Source organism: Schistocerca piceifrons, chromosome 6 (assembly GCF_021461385.2).
Source record: "Schistocerca piceifrons isolate TAMUIC-IGC-003096 chromosome 6, iqSchPice1.1, whole genome shotgun sequence".
In the NCBI taxonomy this organism is placed as follows: Eukaryota; Metazoa; Arthropoda; class Insecta; order Orthoptera; family Acrididae; genus Schistocerca; species Schistocerca piceifrons.
In genome coordinates, this window is record NC_060143.1 from 384,655,551 (window position 1) to 384,678,960 (window position 23,410).

Consider the following 23,410-nt stretch of genomic DNA (forward strand, 5'->3'; position numbering starts at 1 on the left):
ATATGTGTTCTGGGAGCCTAAACATGTTTTGTTTGACACTTGTCTCTCTCTTTTTCCCTGTTGTCTGGAACTAGTTGATAGTCTTGCTTGTTGACAAGTACAACAAATTTAGTGAACCCAAATATTCCTGAGCCAGTCATGAAGAGTGGCAATTGGTGAAGAATTGTCCATGAAAGGTAGTTATCAAGGTCAAGTTCTAGTGTGGCAAGAACTTTTAATTTTTATGTAATTGGATTGAACTTCTTTAATTTTTTGAACATTCTCCAAACTTTGAAACAACACAGATCACTTTTTTACTAAAATAATATTAGCATTGTCAGTAAGTGTATTATAGCTACATTAATTAGTAAATGTGATACATATTTCCAGAATTAAATTTTCACTCCACAGCAGAGTGTGCACTGATGTGAAAATTCCTTGCGTATTAAAAATGTTTGCTAGACCAAACTTGAAATGGGACTTTTACCTTTTGCGGGCAAGTGATCTGCCAACTGAGCTATCCAAGAATGATTCCTGACCCTGCTCGCAGCTTTACTTGCACCAGTACCTCATCTCCTACCTACCAAGCTTCACAGGTGTTGTTCTGCAAAACTTGTGTGACTAACATACATGGAAAAAAGAATATTGCTGAGACTTCGCTTGGCTACAGCCTGGAGATTGTTTCAGAATGAAATTTTCACTCTGTGTTGGAGTGTGCTCTGATTTGAAACTCCATGATACTTACTGATGAGAACGTATACAGAAAATATCATATTTTGAATGATACTGTGTTTGCCAGGCTATTTTTATAATAAGATCAATTGCCAATTTTGGGATATAAAAATCATAACGACCAGGAGAGTGGTGTGCTGACCCCACGCCCTTCCTCTTCCCATCCTCCTCTGAGGATGACACGGCGGTCGGATGGTCCCGGTAGGCCACTCGTGGCCTGAAGACGGAGTGCCAATTTTGGGATATAAAAATCAGTAACATAAAAAGTCTTACATATTTTCATCAATGACGTAGCACAGTGAGGTAAAATGATTTATTTCTCTTAAAAACACGTATTACATGTAACATCTGTTTAAGCCATTAGTATTACTTCGTAATAAAGTTAGCATTTAGAGAAATTTGTTATTTAATTTACATATTATTAATATGACTTGAAGAATATGGTGTTAGAAGAAAAAATAATTTGAAATGAAATAATTATGTATCATCACTCTGCCATACAACTCTTTGTTACTCTAGGAAACAAAATGTTGGGTAGAAAATGAAGTAGATTTTGTTGTTGATCACTAGTTGTATACAATAGGTAAGCTTTTAAATAATGGAATAAAGTAAGCAAATACAGATTTGTACTTTGTGGGTATGCAACAAAATATAAATTTTAATGATGTAAACATAGCTGTTATATAAACATCTTAATGTCTAAGTTTGATGTGATCCCTGCAACATATAACTATCCAACTAAATTCCCCTGTAATTGGAAATGACTAGAAATTTAATTTGCTTGTAAATGGATGAGGTGTAATGTAAGTTACATTACTGTTTCTATCTCCACATTTAATATGAGTAAAAAACTGGAATAGGAGTTTATTTTGTGACAGTTAACTGTGTACATTATGAATTTGCTGCCTCCACCAAATTTCATTTGAGAGGATAATATAATAAAATCTGAAATTTGAAAGTGTATGTTTTTTATATCTGTATTTTTTTAACAAGAAAACACAATTTGGCTGTCATTTTGTAACAGGGCTGGCTGCCACAGTGCAGGTCCTGTATTAGACAGTCAAAATGTACGGAATAGTAGAGAAGATCTGTCTAATTTGGTAGCTAACAACAAGAGAAAAAATATAAGAAAATCTATTCGCTGCCAGTCAATGCCAGCCACATCAAATGTTACAAGTTGCCAGGTAAATAAATAGACAGTAATCAAATTATGAATAATATTTCAGTGTGTATATATTGCTGGTGTGTATTTAGCATGCCCTTTTAAAGAAATTTGGGATAGTATTTATCATGAATACAGACCAAAGAACAAAAAAAAAAAAAACCAATTACATAAAGCATAGTGGGCAGTCAACTTAATCAAACTAATATACATGCCACACCTACATCTCTTTATCACATTTTCACAAATAATAATTTAATTTGTTGTCAGCTGGAAGCTTTCAGTCTACTTTTTGCATTATTTTCACCACATGTCACAGAATTATGAAGAAATTTCAAGAAAAGTTTATCTTGTTTAGCAGTGTTTTTGTTCTGCCTACCTGTGACTCAACATCTGCACTATATAGTCAGTAGCACTCTATCCTTGTCATAATATTGTCTTTATTCTATCCTGGATTTTCCACTGTTTGATTTTATCTTTGATTCATTTATTCATACATCGTGTACTGTGAATCCTATCATGAAAGAGAGTCTCCAGGGATGTGGAGCAAGACAAATTGTACATTAACAGGCAGAAGAAGCCAATGTTGTCAACATATATAATATATACTAACATCAGATTATGACTAATGCTAGTCTGCTCGCACTAACAACTGTGGGAGTTACTTCTAGATCATTTAATATATGTATGTTGGGAGATAAAGCTATTTTTTTTAGAGAGCAACTGCTGTTTCTCTTCAACTACTCAGCTGGTGTTCTTTATTTAATACTTCAAAACAAAGCCTTTGTTGTGACAGTGCCACGACATTCAAAAGTGCCGCTACGTTAGTACGCGAACACGGCGATAGAGGCGCTCCGCAGCTCGGCCGAGCGCGGGAGCGCCACCTGGCTATGAACGGCGTCCGCCGCATGTCACGGGACGGCAGTCGAATGACAGATACGAAGTTAGTAACATGTAACCCGCTAGTGTTTCTACTTTTGTACATCCACGCAATTTATCAGTAATTAAAGGTTATAACACTTTTTGGCGACGAGGATGGGATATTTTTTTTCCTGCGTTGTGGAATTGTGTGTTCGTGTCGGGGCCGACATGGAACAGCTTATGCAAGCGCTTATTGAACAACAAACACAGCTGACGGCTGCTATTCAGGCGTTGTCGACGTCGCTTACTCATCGTCTGTCTTCCTCTTCTCCGCCTCCGTTCCCTCCTTATGACGAGGCCGCTGAAGACTGGGAGGATTATGAGAAGCGTTTGCGGCAACACTTCTTGGCTTTCGGCGTTGTCGACGCTCCTATGTGTAAGTCGTTATTTCTATCTTGGATTTCCCCACGGATCTATCAGCTGCTATCTCAGTTAGCCCCTCTGCGGGAACCTGCCTCTCTGTCCTTCCAAGAAATGTGTGACTTATTGTCTAACTATTACCGAAAAAACACCCATGTAGTTGCCGCCCGCGTGGCGTTCTACCGGTGTCGTAAACAGCCCCATCAATGTTACCGGGCTTGGGCGGCGGAACTACACGCTCTGAGTCGGAAATGTCAGTTTGTCACGGACACTCATCATGAGTCTTATGCTGATTCAATGGTTAGGGACGCTATTTTACGGCTTGCTCCTGATAAAGAAGTTCGGCAACGTGCCTTACAATTGCCAAACCCGTCGTTGTCGGAAGTTCTCAGCATCGCTCAATCGTTTGAAGTGTCTCACGCTGCTGGTGCGCAAATAGACGCGTGGTGTGATGTAGGCGCTGTACAAACCACTTTCGACGCGGACAATTTGCCTGTTTCACAGGGAAGCGACGATGTGGCGGCGGTGCACTCGTGTCAACAACGACGCGTTGGGCCGCCACGCTCGCAGCGAAAACAGCAACCACAGAAGCAGGTTCGTTCTGCCCTTCCTTCTTGTCCACGTTGTTTCGTACAGCATGACAGAGCCGCGTGTCCAAAACGTTGGGCCACGTGTAATTCATGTAGGAAAAAAGGCCACATCGCTTCTGTGTGTCAGTCCCCTAAAGTTCCTGTCAACGAGGACGAGGCATCGGACATGGATGTTAACTTTGTGCTTTCTCAAACGAATAAGTTGTTTGTTACTGTTCGTGTTCTGGATAAAGACATTCGCATGCAAGTGGACACTGGCTCTGCAGTAACTCTCATTAATTCTCGCACGTATTTGGAGTTGGGCTCCCCTCCCTTGTCTCCAGTTACGCGAAATCTACGAACTTATAATAAGCAGAAAATTCCTATCGTTGGCCAGTTTGATGCTTCCACTGCCTACAAGTCTGTTGTTAGGCCCCTCACGTTTTATGTGGTGGATCATGCGGGCACTGAAAACCTGTTCGGTTATGATGCTTTCCAGTTGTTCGGGTTCTCCATTGATGATGATGTGCACCTCATATCTGAGGACATTCCATATCAGCAGCTGGATGGCTTGTGTTCTGAATTCTCGTCCGTGTTCTCTGCTGGTCTGGGTCGTGCCAAGGATTTTGAAGCCCACATTACTCTTAAACTTATGGCTCGCCCTAAGTTTTTCCGGGCACGCCCTATTCCGATGGCGTTGCGTGCACCTGTCAAAGCTGAGATAGACAGGTTAACAGCTTCGGGGATTCTCCTTCCTGTTACCTCCAGCGAATGGGCATCGCCCATCATGGTGGTTTCTAAACCAAACGGGAGTCTGCGATTGTGTGGTGATTTTAAAGCCACTGTCAACGCTCAGAGCCTCATTGACACTTATCCTCTTCCCCGTCCTGAGGAGTTATTTACCAAGCTCGCTGGGGGTCAGTTCTTTTCCACACTTGACTTATCGGAGGCGTACCATCAGTTGCCGTTGGATGCATCTTCCAAGCAATTTCTCGTCATCAACACTCCTTGTGGGTTGTATCAGTACCAGCGGTTACCATTTGACGTCGCTAGCGCGCCGGCCATTTTTCAGCGGTTTTTGGAACAGCTCACGGCTTCCGTTCCCGGCTGCATCAACTACCTGGATGACATTGTTGTCACGGGGGCCTCCACTGAGGAGCACCTTCGCAATTTGCGTTCACTGTTTCGGGTTCTGCATTCAGCTGGGTTGAAGTGCAATCTGGACAAGTCACAGTTCTTCCAACCCTCCGTTGTGTATCTTGGTTTCCACTTGTCCCGTGAAGGTATACGTCCTCTACGACAGCACGTTGCGGCCATTACCGCTCTACCCCGGCCGTCTACGGTCAAAGAACTTCAGGCGTTTCTAGGCAAGGTTGCTTATTATCACAAATTCATTCCCTCCGCGGCGGCGGTGGCTCATCCTCTGCATCAGCTGTTACGCAAAAACGTTCCTTTCTGTTGGTCCGCCGAGTGTGAGCAGGCTTTTGTCCGCCTGAAGGCTCATTTGCAGTCGGGGCCTTGTCTTGCCACATTCCGTCCGGGTCAGCACTTGGTTCTGGCGACTGACGCGTCACAGTATGGCCTAGAGGCTGTTCTCGCCCATTGGTATGAGGATGGGTCGAAACGACCCATCGCCTACGCTTCGAAGACCCTCAACGATGCTCAACGGCATTACTCTCAAATAGAAAAGGAGGCGCTCGCTATCATTTATGCTCTAAAAAAGTTCAGCGTTTTTTTGTATGGTTCTAAGTTTCACCTCATCACCGACCACAAGCCGCTGGTCTCTCTGTTCAGCCCCTCGGCGTCGCTTCCGGATAAGGCAGCTCACCGCCTGCAACGTTGGGCCTTATACTTGTCTCGTTTTCACTATGAGATTCACTATCGCCCCACGGCCCAGCACGACAACGCTGACGCGTTGTCTCGTTTGCCGATGGGCCCCGACCCGGTTTTCGATCGAGATGAACTACTCTGTTTCCACATTGATGAGGAAGAACGTCGTGCGGTCGAGGGTTTTCCACTTACAGGTTCGCAGGTCGCGTCGGCTACTGCGCGGGACCCGGTCCTACGTCAGGTGATCGGTTTTGTTCAGCGGGGTTGGCCGGACAGGACCAAGGGCCGGGCATCGGATCCCCTCCGCAACTACCATGCCTTGTGCCTTCGTCTGTCTGTTCGTGAGGGTGTTGTTCTTCTGGCCACGGATGGCGCATCCCCACGGGTTGTGGTGCCCGCCTCTCTTCGCAAAGATGTTCTCAAACTATTGCATGAGGGCCATTGGGGGATTTCTTGGACTAAGTCCCTGGCCCGCAGGCATGTTTATTGGCCCGGTATTGATTCGGACATCGCCCACATGGTCGCTGCGTGTGATCAGTGTGTTCAACAACTGGCTGCGCCTCGTACTCTGCCCTCTCCGTGGCCTGATCCGGCGCAGCCGTGGGAACGGGTGCACGCTGACTTTGCCGGCCCCTTCCTCGGCACTTATTGGCTACTGTTGATTGACACCTTCTCGAAGTTTCCGTTTGTTGTTCGATGTCCGTCGCCCACCACTGCGGCGACGATGCTGGCTTTGTCCAAAATCTTTGCGCTGGAAGGTCTTCCATCCACGATTGTCACGGACAATGGCCCTCAGTTCTCTTCGCAGGCCTTCCGTGATTTTTGTACTGGACAAGGGATTCATCATGTTACAGCACCGCCCTTCCATCCGCAATCGAATGGGGAGGTCGAGCGCCTTGTCCGCACTTTCAAAAGCCAAATGAAAAAATTCCTTAGTGATTTTTCCACAGATGACGCTCTGTTGCAATTTCTGAGTTCTTATCGCTTCATGCCTCTGGGTGATCGCAGCCCTGCTGAACTCTTGCATGGCCGCCAACCGCGCACTCTACTGCATCTGCTTCACCCTGTCAGGCCTTGTACTATGTCCCCTAGTGCAGGAAAATACCCGGTGGGCGCCGACGTGTGGGCACGGGGGTATGGATCTCGCCCTAAATGGATTCCAGGGGTGGTCCAGGCTCTTCGCGGCCGCCGGCTTTGTGAAATACGTACGGACGACGGCATGGTTGTTCGCCATTACGACCGGATGCGCCCACGAGTGGTGGCCACGCCGGTACCACCGCCCCTTCTTTCGTCTCCACCGGCCCGAGAAGCCAGTCCTGTCGCTGCTGCCGATCTTCCGGGCGTGTTGCTGCCGCCGCTGTTGCTACCGCTTCCGAGTACGCTGGAACCGGCCCCAGTCGCGACGCCGCCTTCTCTGGGACCCATCTCGCTGGAGCACACCCCCAGGTCCATGACACCTATGGATGCTGCTCCGGAGTATTCACCCATCATCTCGTCCAGGAGGCATGTTCCACGCGCAAGCTTCCGTCCTGGAAATTTTTGACCATACTCTCGTGTTTCTCCGCGGGATCTTCTCGGGGCCTCCCAAGAGGCCATGGATGTCTCCGCACTGTCCGTGTCTCCAAGGAAGTGAGTGTTTTTTTTTCAAGGGGGGAAAAGTGTTGTGACAGTGCCACGACATTCAAAAGTGCCGCTACGTTAGTACGCGAACACGGCGATAGAGGCGCTCCGCAGCTCGGCCGAGCGCGGGAGCGCCACCTGGATATGAACGGCGCCGGCCGCATGGCACGGAACGGCAGTCGAATGACAGATACGAAGTTAGTAACATGTAACCCGCTAGCGTTTCTCCTTTTGTACATCCACGCAATTTATTAGTAATTAAAGGTTATAACAGCCTTATTCAATTTTCAACTGCCCACTGCCTGAAATGTGTATACTGGCATCTTCTTTTCAAGGTTTAGCCTGTTGCCTGTTCCAGATTCACAAATAAAAGCATCCTCATCTTTTTTGAGGTCTTCCAGTATCTCTTTTTCCATTTGTCTTGTAGTTCAGGGTCTTCTGGGGAATTCTGTGACCTGACATTCTCATGAGGTGTTGTCTCCAATAATTTTGAACTCTTTCATTCATCAGGTTACCCTCCATGCAGAGGCTGTTGCACGCAGCGACCGTTATTTTGATTTGTAAATAATAGATTTCAGCTATCAGTTGTCCTTTGGAATTTTTATTGGCAGATCTAGATTTCAGCTAGAAACTAGCCATTCTCAATGCACTATCATTTTTGTCAATGCATGTAATGCATGTTGGCCACAGTTCATTAAATACTAATTTTCAATGATTTCTAGCTAATTGAAGATGCACAACTTTATGGGCTTGTGTGAGCAATGGCCTCTTGCGAGGTTAGCAATTTCAAGTATTCATTTCATGTAGTTCCTATCGCACTGTTGCACTGTTTTTTTACCGACAGAGTGTGTGTGTGTGTGTGTGTGTGTGTGTGTGTGGGGGGGGGGGGGGGGGGGGATGGACCTTCACTTCATTTACTGCCTGCAGCAATCCCTGTCAGATTTGAAAGCAATTTTGATACACGAGCCATGAAACAAGCCTCTGGTCGCTCTCAGTCAGGATCATTTTTCATCTGCAATTCTGATATTGTGCTACACCACTGCTTGTAGACATGTTGAACAATCCACTGCAAAATACCAACATACACAGCAACTTCATATAGCATTTGGCTGTGAGCATGGCCAAACACGATTGCTCTTTTTTACCAATCTGTCATATTCTTACAATTACTCATGTTTACATACAATGCAAACTTGAAACAAAAAGGTATCACTGACACTACTTCCTAGGCTCATGTAGAGGCAGTACATGCTCAATTGCTGCGCCATCTGCAAAGACTTATTATTCATATGTGTGTGAGCACTGGAGCCACAAATTTTTTGTCTGGGGAGCTTATGGTAGTGAATTATGAAATTTCTGGATACGTGAGTCTAATGGAGTGCCTTCAGTGGCCCTGAATTTAATGAAATACTCTTGAATTTAACATCATCTCTTTCACAGCTACTATCTTCAGGGAACAAAATATCATGTGCCTTCACTTTATGCTTATTAATGCTCTAAATTGCCCTTGATGTTTTCTTGGAAGTTTTGACTTATTGTGTTTAGTACATGGTTGCAGCCTCCATGATGGCATGCTGAAGAATTCTGCAATATTGTTTGTAGTATTCTTTTAAGTCATAATTAGAGCTAGTCCTCTCTATTAAATAAGTCTCTGTGTACCAGGCCCAAAAGGTTTTTTGATCTTAGGTGTTAGTGGCCCTTTCTTTGAACATCCACTGTAATTGCCCTGATATGTTGTAGATGAAAACTGGATTACAGACAAATGGAAAAACTGGTAGAAGCTGACCTCGGGGAAGATCAGTCTGGATTCCGTAGAAATATAGGAACACGTGAGGCAATACTGACCCTACAACTTATCTTAGAAGCTAGATTAAGGAAAGGTAAACCTATGTTTCTAGCATTTGTAGACTTAGAGAAAGCTTTTGACAATGTTGACTGGAATACTCTCTTTGAAATTCTGAAAGTGACGGGGGTAAAATACAGGGAGCGAAAGGCTATTTACAATTTGTACAGAAACCAGATGGCAGTTATAAGAGTCGAGGAACATGAAAGGGAAGCAGTGGTTGGGAAGGGAGTGAGACAGGGTTGTAGCCTCTCCCCGATGTTATTCAATCTGTATATTGAGCAACCATTGAAGGAAAAGAAAGAAAAATTCGCAGTAGGTATTAAAATCCATGGAGAAGAAATTAAAACTTTGAGGTTCGCCGATGACATTGTAATTCTGTCAGAGACAGCAAAGAATTTAGAAGAGTAGTTGAACGGAATGGATAGTGTCTTGAAAGGAGGATATAAGATGAACATCAACAAAAGCGAAACGAGGATAATGGAATGTAGTCGAATTAAGTTGGGTGATGCTGAGGGAATCAGATTAGGAAATGAGACACTTAAAGTAATAAAAGAGTTTTGCTATTTGGGGAGCAACATAACTGATGATGGTTGAAGTGGAGAGGATATAAAATGTAGACTGACAATGGCAAGGAAAGCTTTTCTGAAGAAGAGAAATTTGTTAACTTTGAGTATAGATTTAAGTGTCAGGAAGTCGTTTCTGAAAGTATTTGTATGGAGTGTAGCTATGTATGGAAGTGAAACATGGACGATAACTAGTTTGGACAAGAAGAGAATAGAAGCTTTCGAAATGTGGTGCTACAGAAGAATGCTGAAGATTAGATGGGTAGATCATATAACTAATGAGGAGGTATTGAATAGGATTGGGGAGAAGAGAAGTTTGTGGCACAACTTGACTAGAAGAAGGGATCGGTTGGTAGGACATGTTCTGAGGCATCAAGGGATCACCAAGTTAGTATTGGAGGGCAGCGTGGAGGGTAAAAATCATAGAGGGAGACCAAGAGATGAATACACTAAACAGATTCAGAAGGATGTAGGCTGCAGTAGGTACTGGGAGATGAAGAAGCTTGCACAGGATAGAGTAGCATGGAGAGCTGCATCAAACCAGTCTCAGGACTGAAGACAACAACAACAACAACAACAACAACAAGGGGTATCCAATAAGTAATGCAACACATATTTTTTTCTCAGCCAGTTTCAATAGGAAATATTTCCATTTCAGCCCCTATTGTTGTATGAAGTTCAAATAGGTGGTAGCACTATACATTGTCTCCAAAATCGGCGTCTGTAATCAAGGTGTGTCCCAAGCAGAGAGCTGTCATTGAGTTTCTTTTGGTGGAACATCACAGATATTTATAGGCACTTTCTATGGAGACCTGGCGGTGTTGAAAAGCATTCTGGGTCATTGGATGAGGCATGTGTCATCATTGCAACAAGGTCACACAAACATGTCTGATGTCCCATGTGCCAGCCATTCTGCACATATCTGTGACTCCTGCAAGGTGATTGACAGATCGCAATCAAACACCTTGCTGCACAATTGGAGATCTCTGGTGGTAGTGCTGACACAGTCATCCACCATTTGGGGTACTCAAAGGAGTGTGCCTGCTGGGTTCCTCGCCACCTAACAGAAGACCTTAAAGAGCAACAAAGGACCATTTGTTATGTGGGATTGCTTCTATGTTACAAGGCTGATTGTGACATTTTTTTGTTGAACATCATCACAGGTGATGGAACATGGATTCATTACTTTGAAATGGAAACAAAACAGCAATCCAAGGAATAGTGCCACAGCTCCTCTCCTCTGAAGGAAAAGTTCTAACCCACACACTCCATTAGTAAAGTCATGCCGACAGCCTTCTGGGACTCTGCAGGGGTTATTCTGTTTGATACCCTCCCTCATCATGCAGCAATCAACTGGGAAGTGTTTGTGCTACCCTTAGCAGATTGGCGTTCCATCATAGTGCAAGGCATTACACAAGTCTGTGCAACCCAGAGCAGCTCACAAAACTTCATTGGACTGTTCTTCCTCATCCACCCTACAGCCTAGATCTTGAACCTTCTGACTTTCTTTTGATTGGTCCAATGAAAGATGCACTCTGCAGGGAGCATTACATGGATGATGGGAGTTGCTAATGCAGCAAGACATTGGCTGCAACATCAACCGGTAGAGTTGTTCCGTGTCACCCTCCCAATGAAGTGGTGTAAGGCCATTGCATTTAATGAAGATTATGTTGAAAAATAAAATTCTGCAGACTAAAGAGTGAGGAATAATATGGTGTATCAGAATCCTTAATGAAACCAACCTGCTTTCAGAATAAAAATGTATTGCATTACTTATTGAATGCTCCTCATAACAAGAATATTTTTAGGGAAGGATTAAACAGGACAAATTCTTCACAGAGTTCTTGCCATGTCAAATTTGACCTCCATTGTCTTTGTCAGGAGATATTTCAGTAGGCTGTGCCTAATAGCTCACTGAAATATCTCGTGACAGCGATGATGAAGAAAGTCATTGAAAGCCTGAGACTGATTAGTATGACATGCGAAAACTCTTACTAAATGAACCTGTAATGAAACTCGCTGCTCTTCTTTGGATCTTCTTTGTTTCATCTGTTAGTCCTATCTGTATGGATATCATACTAAGAAGCAGTATTCAAATGCTGATCAAATGAGTATTTTGTAAGCTACTTGTTGATGGATTACATTCCCTGAGGATCCCTGCAGTGAATCACAGCCTGCCATCTGCTTTACTTGCAGTTGATTTGATGTGGTCATTCCATTTCAAATCGCTTTATACACATACTCCTTGATATTTTATGCAGGTAACTGCTTCCAGTGATGTTCTGCAATTGTGTAATCATACAATAAAGGGTCCTTCTGTCTATGTATTTGAAATACATTATATTTGTTTATTTTGGGGGTCAGTTGCCACTCCCTGTACCAAGTGTTGATCCTCTGCAGGTATTTCTACATTTTGCTACAATTTTCTAGCCTTGTGACCTCCTTGTGTACAACAGCATCATTCACAAAAAGCATCATGGCACTTCCAATGTTATCTACTAAATCATTTATGTATATTTTGAAAAGTAATGGTCCTGTAACACTCCCCTGGGGCAAGCCTGAAGTTAACTTTTGTGTCTGTTCAGAGTGACCTTCTGTGTTATGTTTGCTGGAAACTCTTCAAGTCAGTCACACAGTTGTATTTTGTTCATTAGGTGGCAGTGCGGAACTGTATTGAATGTTTGGGCATCTGTGTAGTGCTTTCTGGGTCTTGTGCATGAACACAGTGAGCCATATTTCACATGATCATTGTTTTCAGAACCCATTTTGGATCCTATAGAGATTTTTGGCCTTCAGAACTGTCATAATATGTGAGCATCAAATGTGTTCCAAAATGCTGTAACTGGCTGATGTTAGAGACTTAGGCCTATAGTTCAGTGCATGTGATTGTTGACCCTTTTTGAAAATGGGAATAACATGTGCTTTTTTTCCATTCTTGAGAACATACTCTATGTAGAATCATATTGGTATTCTATAAGGTCCAGTGGCCATCCCCCCTGTTGAGCAATTTAGTTGCTTTTCTATCCAGTTGTCACTTATTTCAATGTCATCCATTTTGCCCTTTGTGAAATGAATTAATGGAGGAACTGCAGTGTGATCTTTGTCTGTGAAACAGTTTTAGAGAAAGACATTTAATATGAATATTTCAACTTTTCTATCTCGCCCTCTGTCTCAATGGCACTGTGATTCAGAGAGTGTCTGGACAAACTGCTTTGATCCATTTAGTGAATTAACATAAGACCAAGACCTGTTAGGATTATGTGTCAAGTTGGTAGACAGAATTTTACTTTTGAATTTGCTGAACACTTCATGCATGGCTTTCCTTGTGCTAAAGTTGGCTTTGTGTAATTTCTTCTTCTTCCTGTTCATATGTGTGTGTGTGTGTGTGTGTGTGTGTGTGTGTGTGTGTGTTTGAGATTTTCAGTACATTTCAATTTGCAGTGAGCTCTCATTGCTTTTGTAGTAGTTTTCTAACAAGGCTGTTGAACCATGGCGGGTATTTTCCACCCTTCACAACTTTGCTTAGCTAATACCTGTCTTCCACTTTCTGTAGGGCATGCTTGACCTTCTCAAGGGAACCCTACAATTATCCTGTAGATAGCAGAGGTTGCCCCCCCCCCCCCCCCCCCCTACGAACCATGGACCTTGCGGTTGGTGGGGAGGTATGTGTGCCTCAGTGACACAGATAGCTTTACCGTAGGTGCAACCACAAAGCAAAGGTATCTGTTGAGAGGATAGACAAACGTGTGGTTACTGAAGACGGGCAGCAGCCTTTTCAGTAGTTGCAGGGGCAATAGTCGGGATGATCGACTGTTCTGGTGTTGTAACACTAATCAAAATGGCATTGCTGTGCTGGTACTGTGAAAGCAAAGGGGAAACTACAGCCATAATTTTTTCTGAGGGCATGCAACTTTACTGTATGGTTAAATGATGATGGCGTCCTCTCGGGTAAAATATTCTGGAGGTAAAATAGTCCCCCATTTGGATTTCTGGGAGGAGAATACTCAGGAGGACATCATTACCAGGAGAAAGAAAATGGCATTCTACTGATCAAAGCATGGAATGTCAGATCCCTTAATTGGACAGGTAGGTTAGAAAATTTAAAAATGGAAATGGGTAGGTTAAAGTTAGATATAGTCAGAATTAGTGAAGTTCGGTGGCAGGAGGAACAAGACTTCTGGTCAGGTGACTACAGTTTTATAAATAAAAAATCAAATAGGGTAATGCAGGAGTAGGTTTAATAATGAATAAAAAAATAGGAGTGCATTTAATGATGAATAAAAAAAGAGGAGTGCAGGTAAGCTACTACAAACAGCATAGTGAACACATTATTGTGGCCAAGATAGACACGAAGCTAATGCCTACCGCATTAGTACAAGTTTATATTCCAACTAGCTTCACAGATGGCGAAGAGATTGATGGAATGTATGATGAGATAAAAGAAATTATTCAGATAGTGAAGTGAGACAAAAATTTAATAGTCATGGGTGACTGGAATTCAATAGTAGGAAAAGGAAGACAAGGAAATGTAGTAGGTGGATATGGAAAGGGGGTAAGGAATGAAAGAGGAAGCCACCTGGTAGAATTTTTCACAGAGGGTAACTTAATCATAGCTAACACTTGGTTCAAGAATCACAAAAGAAGGATGTATACATGGAAGAGGCCTGGAGATACTGGAAGGGTTCAGATAGATTATATGGTGGTAAGACAGAGATTTAGGAACCAGGTTTTAAATTGTAAGACATTTCCAGAGGTAGATGTGGACACTGACCACAGTCTATTGGTTATGAATTGAAGAGACTGCAAAAAAGTGGGTATTTAAGGAGATGAGATCTGGATAATCTGACAGAACCAGAGGTTGCAGAGAGTTTCAGGGATAGCATTAAGGAACGATTGACAAGAATGGGGAAAGAAATACAGTAGTTGAAGAATAGGTAGCTTTGAGAGATGAAATAGTAAAGGCAGCAGAGGATTAAGTAGGTAAAACACTGAGGGCTAGTAGAAATCCTAGGGTAACAGAAGAAATATTGAATTTAATTGATGAAAGGAGAAAGTACAAAAATGCAGTAAATGAAGCTGGCAAAAAGGAATACAAACGTCTCAAAAATGAGATCGACAGGAAGTGCAAAATGGCTAAGCAGGGATGGCTAGAGGACAAATGTAAGGATGTAGAGGCATATATCACTAGGGGTAAGATAGATACTGCCTACAGGAAAATTAGAGAGACCTTTGGAAAAAGAGAACCACTTGTATGAATATCAAGAGCTCAGATGGAAACCCAGTTCTAAGCAACGAAGGGAAAGCAGAAAGGTGGAAGGAGTATATAGAGGGTCTGTACAGGGGTGATGTACTTGAGGACAATATTATGGAAATGGAAGAGGATGTAGATGAAGATGAAATGGGAGATATGATACTGCATGAAGAGTTTAACAGAGCACCGAAAGATCTAAGTCAAAACAACGCCCCGGGAGTAGACAACATTCCATTAGAACTACTGATAGCCTTGGGAGAGCCATCCCTGACAAAACTCTACTTCAAGAAGAATATAATAATTCCAATCCCAAAGAAAGCAGATGTTGACAGAACTATCAGTTTAATAAGTCATGGCTGCAAAATACCAACACGAATTCTTTACAGATGAATGGAAAAACTGGTAGAAGCCGACCTCGGGGAAGATCAGTTTGGATTCTGTCGAAATGTTGAAACACATGAGGCAATACTGACACTACAACTTATCTTAGAAGTTAGATAAAGGAAACACAAACCTACATTTCTAGCATTTGTAGACTGAGAGAAAGCTTTTGACAATGTTGACTGGAATACTCTCTTTCATATTCTGAAGGTGGCAGGCATAAAGTAAATGGAGCAAAAGGCTATTTACAATTTGTACAGAAACCAGATGGCAGTTATAAGAGTCGAGGGGCATGAAAGGGAAGCAGTGGTTGGGAAGGGAATGAGACAGGGTTGTAGCCTATCCTCGATGTTATTCAATCTGTATATTGAGCAAGCAGTAAAGGAAACAAAAGAAAAACTCATTGTAGGAATTAAAATCCATGGCAAAGAAATAAAAACTTCGAGGTTCTCCAATGACATTGTAACTATGTCAGAGACAGCAAAGGACCTGGAAGAGCAGTTGAACGGAATGGACAGTGTCTTGAAAGGAGGATATAAGATGAAAATCAACAAAACCAAAACGAGGATAATGGAATGTAGTCGAATTAAATCGGGTGATGCTGAAGGAAATAGATTAGGAAATAAGACACTTAAAGTAGTATACGAGTTTTGCTATTTGGGGAGCAAAATAACTGATGATGCTCGAAATAGAGAGGATATAAAATGTAGACTGGCAGTGACTGGAAAACATTTCTGAAGAAGAGAAATTTGTTAACATCGAGTATAGGTTTAAAAGTCAGGAAGCCATTTCTGAAAGTATATGTGTGGAGTGTAGCCATGTATGGAAGTGAAACATGGATGATAAATAGTTTAGACAAGAAGAGAATAGAAGCTTTTGAAATGTGGTGCTACAGAAGAATGCTGAAGATTAGATGGGTAGACCACATAACTAATGAGGAGGTATTGAATAGAATTGGGGAGAAGAGAAATTGACTTGAAGAAGGGTTTGGTTGACAGGACCACACCAGTGTTTGCCAATCATCATCAGGTAAATGTTGACCAGCCGGAAAGTGCAGATTGGAAGCAATAGCATCAGGGATCCCAGGGAATGCTAATTGCTCCAGAGGTGCCAAAGCATTCGTCTCAGATGCCCCTCTCCCACTGCAGCTCAGGGCAGAAGTCTGAAACATAACCATCGCCAATCCCTGCTTCCAGCTGTATATGGACAACAGCCAGTTCCTCATGCATCCTTACACAATGAGTGCATTCCCTATTCAAGTTTAATCAATTATTGCCTGAACCACGGGCAATATAACCATAATGTAGGATACTGAACTCACTCAACACAAGTGACCGAAAAATTCACGAACTCTTAACGACAGAAATAAATATCAATGCAAAATACTGCTGAAAATGGATACTGTTCCCTTCTGCTTTGGAGCCAGTGAGAATAACACCAAACTAAATGAAGTATACAGTCTGTGTACAAGCAATAAGGTGGTGTTCACTCCATTCTGCTAGGAGGCTGGAGCTCGGCCCTAACCAGCAAATCACTGTGATGTTTGTGACAATGGTTAGTTCCCATTATACCACTTATTAAGTTGTCTTCCTGTTCTATTCACACATGAAGTGTGACAAGAATGACTGCTTGAATGCCTCTATACATATGGTAATTAGTTGGGTCTTGTCTTCACCATCCCTATGGGAGAAATGCATAGGAGTTAGGTGTATATCTATAGATTTTTCACTTAAGACTAGTCTTTGAAACTTTGTTAGTATGCTTGACGGCCACAGTTGGCATCTATCTTCAGATGCTTGTCAGCTCAGATTTGCCAGCATTTCCATGATGCTCTCCTGTATGTGAAAAAAGATTGTGACCATTCATGCTGTCCATCTTTGTTTACCTTCAGTATCTCCAGTTAATTATACTTGGCTTGGGTCCCACACACTTGAGCAGTATTCTAGGATAGGTCACATAAAATATTCGTAAGCAATCTTGTGAGTGGACTGATTACATTTTCCAAGTATACTACCAATGAAATAAAGTCTTATCATCTGCTTTACCTATGATTGACACTCAGATATTCGTATGATGTCACTGATTAGCAGTTATTGGTATTTCATCATGGTATATTATATTTTTGCTTGTTTTGAAGTGCACAATTTTACATTTCTGAATGTTTGTAGCAAGTTGCCAATCTTTGCACGACTTTGAAATCTTATAAAGATATAACTGAATTTTTGTCCAGTGTTTTTCAGACAGTACCTCATTAAAGACAGCTGCATCATCTGCAAAAAGCCTGAGATTACTGTTAATATTTTCTGTGAGGTCTTTGATTTGCGACTTGAGCACATCCCTTTAACATAACTGTAGCTGCTTCTACATCTGTCAATGACTCTCTATCCAAGATAACATGCTGCATCCTCCCTATCATGGAATCTTCAATCCATTCAAAATTTTTAATATACCGTATGACAGTTCTTTTGTTAAAAAAAATGTTGTTGTGGTACTGAATCAAATACTCTTTGGAAATCAGGAAATACTACAGGTATCAAACCAAGACCTTGCCTCACAAAGCGCTTAGTATCCAGTGCACATTGGTCTATCGATCATTCATATGATTTTGAAATACATCCCTGTTGGTTTTTGAACATACTCTAGGTTTATTTCTGAATGAATCATAAGTAGATTTTTGAATGCATTTATGTCTCTGCCAGGGGAATCCCCATCACATCTAGAAATAAATTTTCCCGCAGACAGAAGGGGACAGGGCTGTACGAGCGCAGCGGAACAAAGCCAAATGGGTGAATGCCAATCGCTGTTTGGTTATAACGCATAAAAAATATTACATAATATCTTCTCGGTGTATCCAAGAAAATGAAATTTTGACAGAAAATTTTTGGCCAAACTGCACTAGTAAAGGCCAGTTGTACAGACACGGGTAACAGCCGCCTAAGTTGTATTCTGGGAGTAGTGTGGAAAACGCATTGTATGAACACCTAATAACACCTAACAAGGGAATAAATACGGGATAACTAAACCATTGATTGTGGCAGGATTAATGAAGTTAACCAGAGAATAAGTTTTGACACTGACAGGAATAGTTACTGAATTAAGAATGACAAGATTGTTTGTTAGAATGAGAAAGCAGAAGAAACGGGGACATCACACAAATTATGGAAGAATATGACGATTTCAAATGTATATAAAAATTTCGTACTACTACTTTTTGATCTCATGCTTGAGAAGCTCGAGCATATGAATGAAATGTGAAACTATTTCTGAACATAAAGCTTTTTCCTTGTAGTAGGCCTGACAGGCATTCAATATTGGTACTTCATGAATTATATTCTGTTGTGTTATAAAAATGACTGTTTATGCCAAAACAGTCTCATGTATTTGGTGTTTGTTACAATTTGCTGCAATAGTAGATCGGCCTATTTCATTTTATCTAGCAGGCAGTCACAAAGTACACGTAATCAGATTGAGAAACCACACCAAGCTTGGGTATTATTTGTATTAACAGATTTTTCAGTATTAGACAACGACATTTCGCTTTTTCTTGTAGCAACATGTTTGACGAACTTTGGAAAGCATGTTATGTAAAGCTTTAGCAAGATTAGAAAGGAGAAAAAAGCGCTAGGACTTAAGGATTGAAGAAATTTGTACTGTCCTGCTTTCTTGCTGTCTTTCGTCCTGTCTTTACTGGTTGTATGTATTCTGTATATAATTTTATGTCACACAAGAAAGCAAGTTATTAGGTAATAGGCAATAAAGAGTGAAAATTTTCTAAAGAGTCCTTGTTCTCCCAGTTACAAATAATCCCATCCAATATTAATTGTGAGGTATTAAAAAAAAAAAAAAGGGGGGGGGGGGAGGGGGCTGGATATCAAACTGGTCGAATGGGAGAAGGAGAGGCACCAAGGCACCACAGGACATTTTAATTTCCACTGTCCGGAATATAGTTTGATGGCATCCATTACAAAATATTACATGTTTGAATTCCACAGAGCGAAGTACAGTGACATGCGATAGAAGAATGCTGTGTGAAGAGATGAGGCACTGCACTTTGGCACACTTGAGACTAAATAACACATCTTAAATTTCTTCGAACACATATGTTTTATATATCAGACTCTTCAGAAAGATGTGCACTACAAAATGAACGTATTTTTGAAAAGTCGATTCTTTAAAATTTTTGGCATCCTACTTCAAACGCTATAGGGAGGGGGGGCAAGGGGGGGGAGGCACCACTTTCCTAGTATTGCCATGGTTTGGAAATATCGTTGATCTGGAGCTGATGCACAGAGCAGTCTGATTTGCAGTGGGAAGGTGGATAGTCTCCACATGTCCCATGTTTACATTTAGTGATTTCGCTGTTTTCTCTTCATTTATTGCTATCACGTCAAATGAAAACAAAATGGATTTCTTTGGCCAGGAGCTGTCAAGTGAATTAAAATACATTCACATAATTACGGAAGGCTAAAATATGTTATTAGTTTCAGATTTTCTTTCCACCATTCTGAGTGTCGAGCATTAATCTCCTTGCAGAACAGTGAAGTTATTTTTGCTGGTTTGCTAAAGAAATTTGGCTTTCATTAATCTTTTCCGCTGAGGCAGTCGATTTATTTGAAATGAAGTGTTTAATTCCATACTATTGGGTAGTTTCCACTGTTTGCTGCATATCAAAAGTGCATGTTTTCATCTTCTATCATGTGTGGCATTATCCCATAATAAAGAACTAAACATAAGATAATACAATACTGGTGCTCCAAGAAAATTTACATCCAATTCTGGATACACGAATGTGCACTTTAACCTGAATTATGAATTGTAGTATGGTTCACGAAATTCCAATGCTCTTGGAGTATCCTCTGATGTCATGTTTCTATTACGACATAATGTAAGATCTTGTAATGTTTTACATGTTACAAACATACAGGCTTCCTGCGTCATCGTAGCTGCACAAGCGTGGTGACGCCAGAAATCTGGCACTCTCTGGCAACTGCTGATACGAAACTATTTCTAACAGTTCACAGGAAAATATTATGAATGGCTGTTTGAGAAGCATTACTTTCAAAGTAAATTTCGTTTTATGCAAGATGAACTATGTGCGAGAATGTACAATGAATTTCTTAAATCACAGAGCGTTTGACTCCCATTTAAAAATCAACTCTTTGAGGATGACCATTAAGAAAAATTTTGAGACCAGATCAGACATTTATGTCATTATTAAAAATTGTACTGACAGATTTGTATGATGTATCTTAAAGTGTAACATGCACAAAAAAAATCAACATTATGTGTGAAAGCTTAGCTTCTTTTGCAGCTTATTAATCTTTGAGACCAATATTATATGTGGAAGCTTTGCCTTTCATGTAGCAACACTATGTATATTAATTTAAACCATTATCTTTTCATATATTTGTGTGTACGCGCTACTTAACAGTGATATTGCTATCGGTTGACTACATCACATGTACTATGTTCTGAATATCTGCTGTCATCAGCTGGGGTATCATGTTAATGAGCTAGGGGTGGCTTACAAAACTGAATCGTAATCTCAATTTCAATGCTTCGGAAAGTAACATGCGGTGTTTGGTGGAATTCGAATTTATAGTTTTGTAATACGAAAATATGCAGCATACATGTTGCTACTCATCAAAGATCTTTCCAAATCATATGTTTTTTTACCTTGTTTATTTATTTATTTATTTCTGAGTTTCATTTTCTAAAGGGTGGGAAATTCTACGCCAGTGTATAAAACCATAACCATTCAAAGGATTGATAAGTTTTACAGTTCTGAGGAAAAGTGTACTGTCACGTAACATGAAGAAAGTGTATTTTCACTTGGGAGAAAGTGCATTTTTAACTGGGAAATCCAGGAAATTTTTTCTTGTCCGCGTATACACCCTGTGTAAACAGGCAGAATACGGTGCAGTGTCAATGCCTATATAAGACAACAAGTGTCTGGCGCAGTTGTTAGACTGGTTACTACTGCTACAGTGGTAAGTTATCAGTGGCAGGCTAGTTTTAATGTGGTGTTATAGTCAGTGCGCGAGCAATGGGACACAGGTAGCAATGAAGTGGGAATTTTCCTGTATGACCATTTCACGAGTGTACCATGAATATCAGGAATCTGGTAAAACATCAACTCTCTGACATTGCTGTGACCATAAAAAGATCTTGCAAGAATGGGACCAACAAAGACTGAAGTGAATTGTTCAACCTGACAGAAGTGAAACCCTTCCACAAATTGCTGCGGATTTCAGTGCTGGGGCATCAGCAAGTGTCAGCAAGTGAACCATTCAATGAAACAGCATCGATATGGGCTTTCAGAGCAGAAGGCCCACTCGTGCACCCTTGATGACTGCATGACAAAAAGCTTTACGCCTCACCTGGGCCCGTCAACAATGACATTGGAATGTTGATGACTGGAAACATGTTGCCTGGTTGGGACAAGTCTTGTTTCGAATTATATATAGTGGATGGACATGTACAAGTGTGGAGACAACCTCATTGACTCTGCATGTCAGCAGGGAAGTGCAAGTTGGTGGAGGCTCTATAATGGTGTGGGGTGTATGCAGTTGGAGTGAGATTGGACCCCTAATATGTCTAGATATGACACTGTGACAGGTGACACATACGTAAGCATCCTGTCTCATCAACTGCATCCATTCCTGTCCATCATGCATTCCGATGGACTTTGACAGTTCCAGCAGGACAATGCAACACCGCACATGCCTAGAATTACTACAGAGTGGCTCCAGGAGCACTCTTCTGAATTTGAACAATTCTACTGGCCACCAAACTCCCCAGGCATCAACATTATTGAGCATATCTGGGTTGCCTTCCAACATGCTGTTCAGATCTCCACCCATTCGTACTCTTATGGATTTATGGGCAGCCCTGGAAGATTCATAGTGTTGGTTCCCTCCAGCACTACTTCAGACATTAGTCAAGTCCATGCCATGTCATGTTGCAGCACTTCAGCATGCTCATGGCGGCCCTATATTATATTAGGCGTCTTTCTATAGATTTTGTAATTACTACTCCAAATTCAGTTAGTTTTATTGGTTCAGGGTGGTTTGTGATTAGTTTCCTATCGTTCAAATATTTAATATCAGAATGTAAGGCCTTACAGTGCAGGTCTATTTATTGCTTTGTGAGATTCTGTTGGTATGTTCCGTGAACATTTTTGAGGAGTATAAAGTTCTGGGTGGTTATAATTAAACATGTGGTGTTCTGAGTGCTGTGGTGCATCACAAGATGTGTGTGTGGGGTATGCTGAAGAAATAATAGTTTCAATTTCTGCGAGCAGGTGAAGCAGTCAGAATGTGATGTGGATGCAGGAATATGGGAGGAAAATCAAACACATGAATACAGTGGTTCATGGAATGTTTATTAGGATATGGTCACAAGTTACAGCTTGTTTTCAGCATGGTCTCCTGACTCAGTAATAACATGGTAAATAGTTGGCGTATGCTAGCCTTCATATCAGAAAAAGTCTGGACACATCCCTGATAGACACAGTCTTCCAGATTTGGAAGGCCACACATCTTGAAATTACCTAGAGATGATCTAGTTATTATCGAAGTTTTGTCAAAGAAAATCTTTCACCTGTCAAGGGACATGTGTTGCCCCATTTTACATGAAAACAATAGTGTGAATACAGCTGTATTCTTTCAACACTAGAGTCGTGTTGCACACGGACGTCCTTGTAAAGTGCAGATGTCAGTGTATGCCTAACAGGCCTGCAAGATGACATCTCCTGGAATAAAAATGGACAGATAATGAAGGCTCGTGTGAAACCACACCACAGAGTTACATAACTGGAGTGCAGTGAATGTTCCTGCATATCAAGGTTCAGAGTAGAGCCCCGTATACAGCAGTTCTGTGCACTCACAGCACCATGCAGCGTAAAATGCGACATGTCTCTCCAAATAATATTTCCTGGCCACATGTCTTCCATGTTCATTCATTACAAAAAATGAAGGGCAAAGTCATGGTGTTCTAGTGTATCTTTGGACTTTGTTTGGTGCACATTCTGAATCTTGTAGGGATGCCAATGTAAAAGGCACCACAGAATCTTTTGAACTATTGACCAGGGGAGAGAGACAATTCCCATGACACAGCTCAAACACTGGCTGCATAATGTTGGGCATGTGCTGCACAATTAGTAGTAGCTACATCAAATTCATCAACTGCTATGGG

The 23,410-nt window shown here is 41.6% G+C and overlaps 1 protein-coding gene across 1 annotated transcript in view; it reads left to right on the forward strand.

Annotated features, from left to right (window-relative positions):
* LOC124802880 overlaps positions 1 to 23,410 on the forward strand; it is a 205,723-nt gene that overhangs the window by 89,623 nt on the left and 92,690 nt on the right. The window contains exon 5 of the mRNA XM_047263924.1: positions 1,736 to 1,895. Coding sequence (XP_047119880.1) covers positions 1,736 to 1,895 — 160 coding nt within the window. The remainder of the gene's footprint in view (positions 1 to 1,735; positions 1,896 to 23,410) is intronic.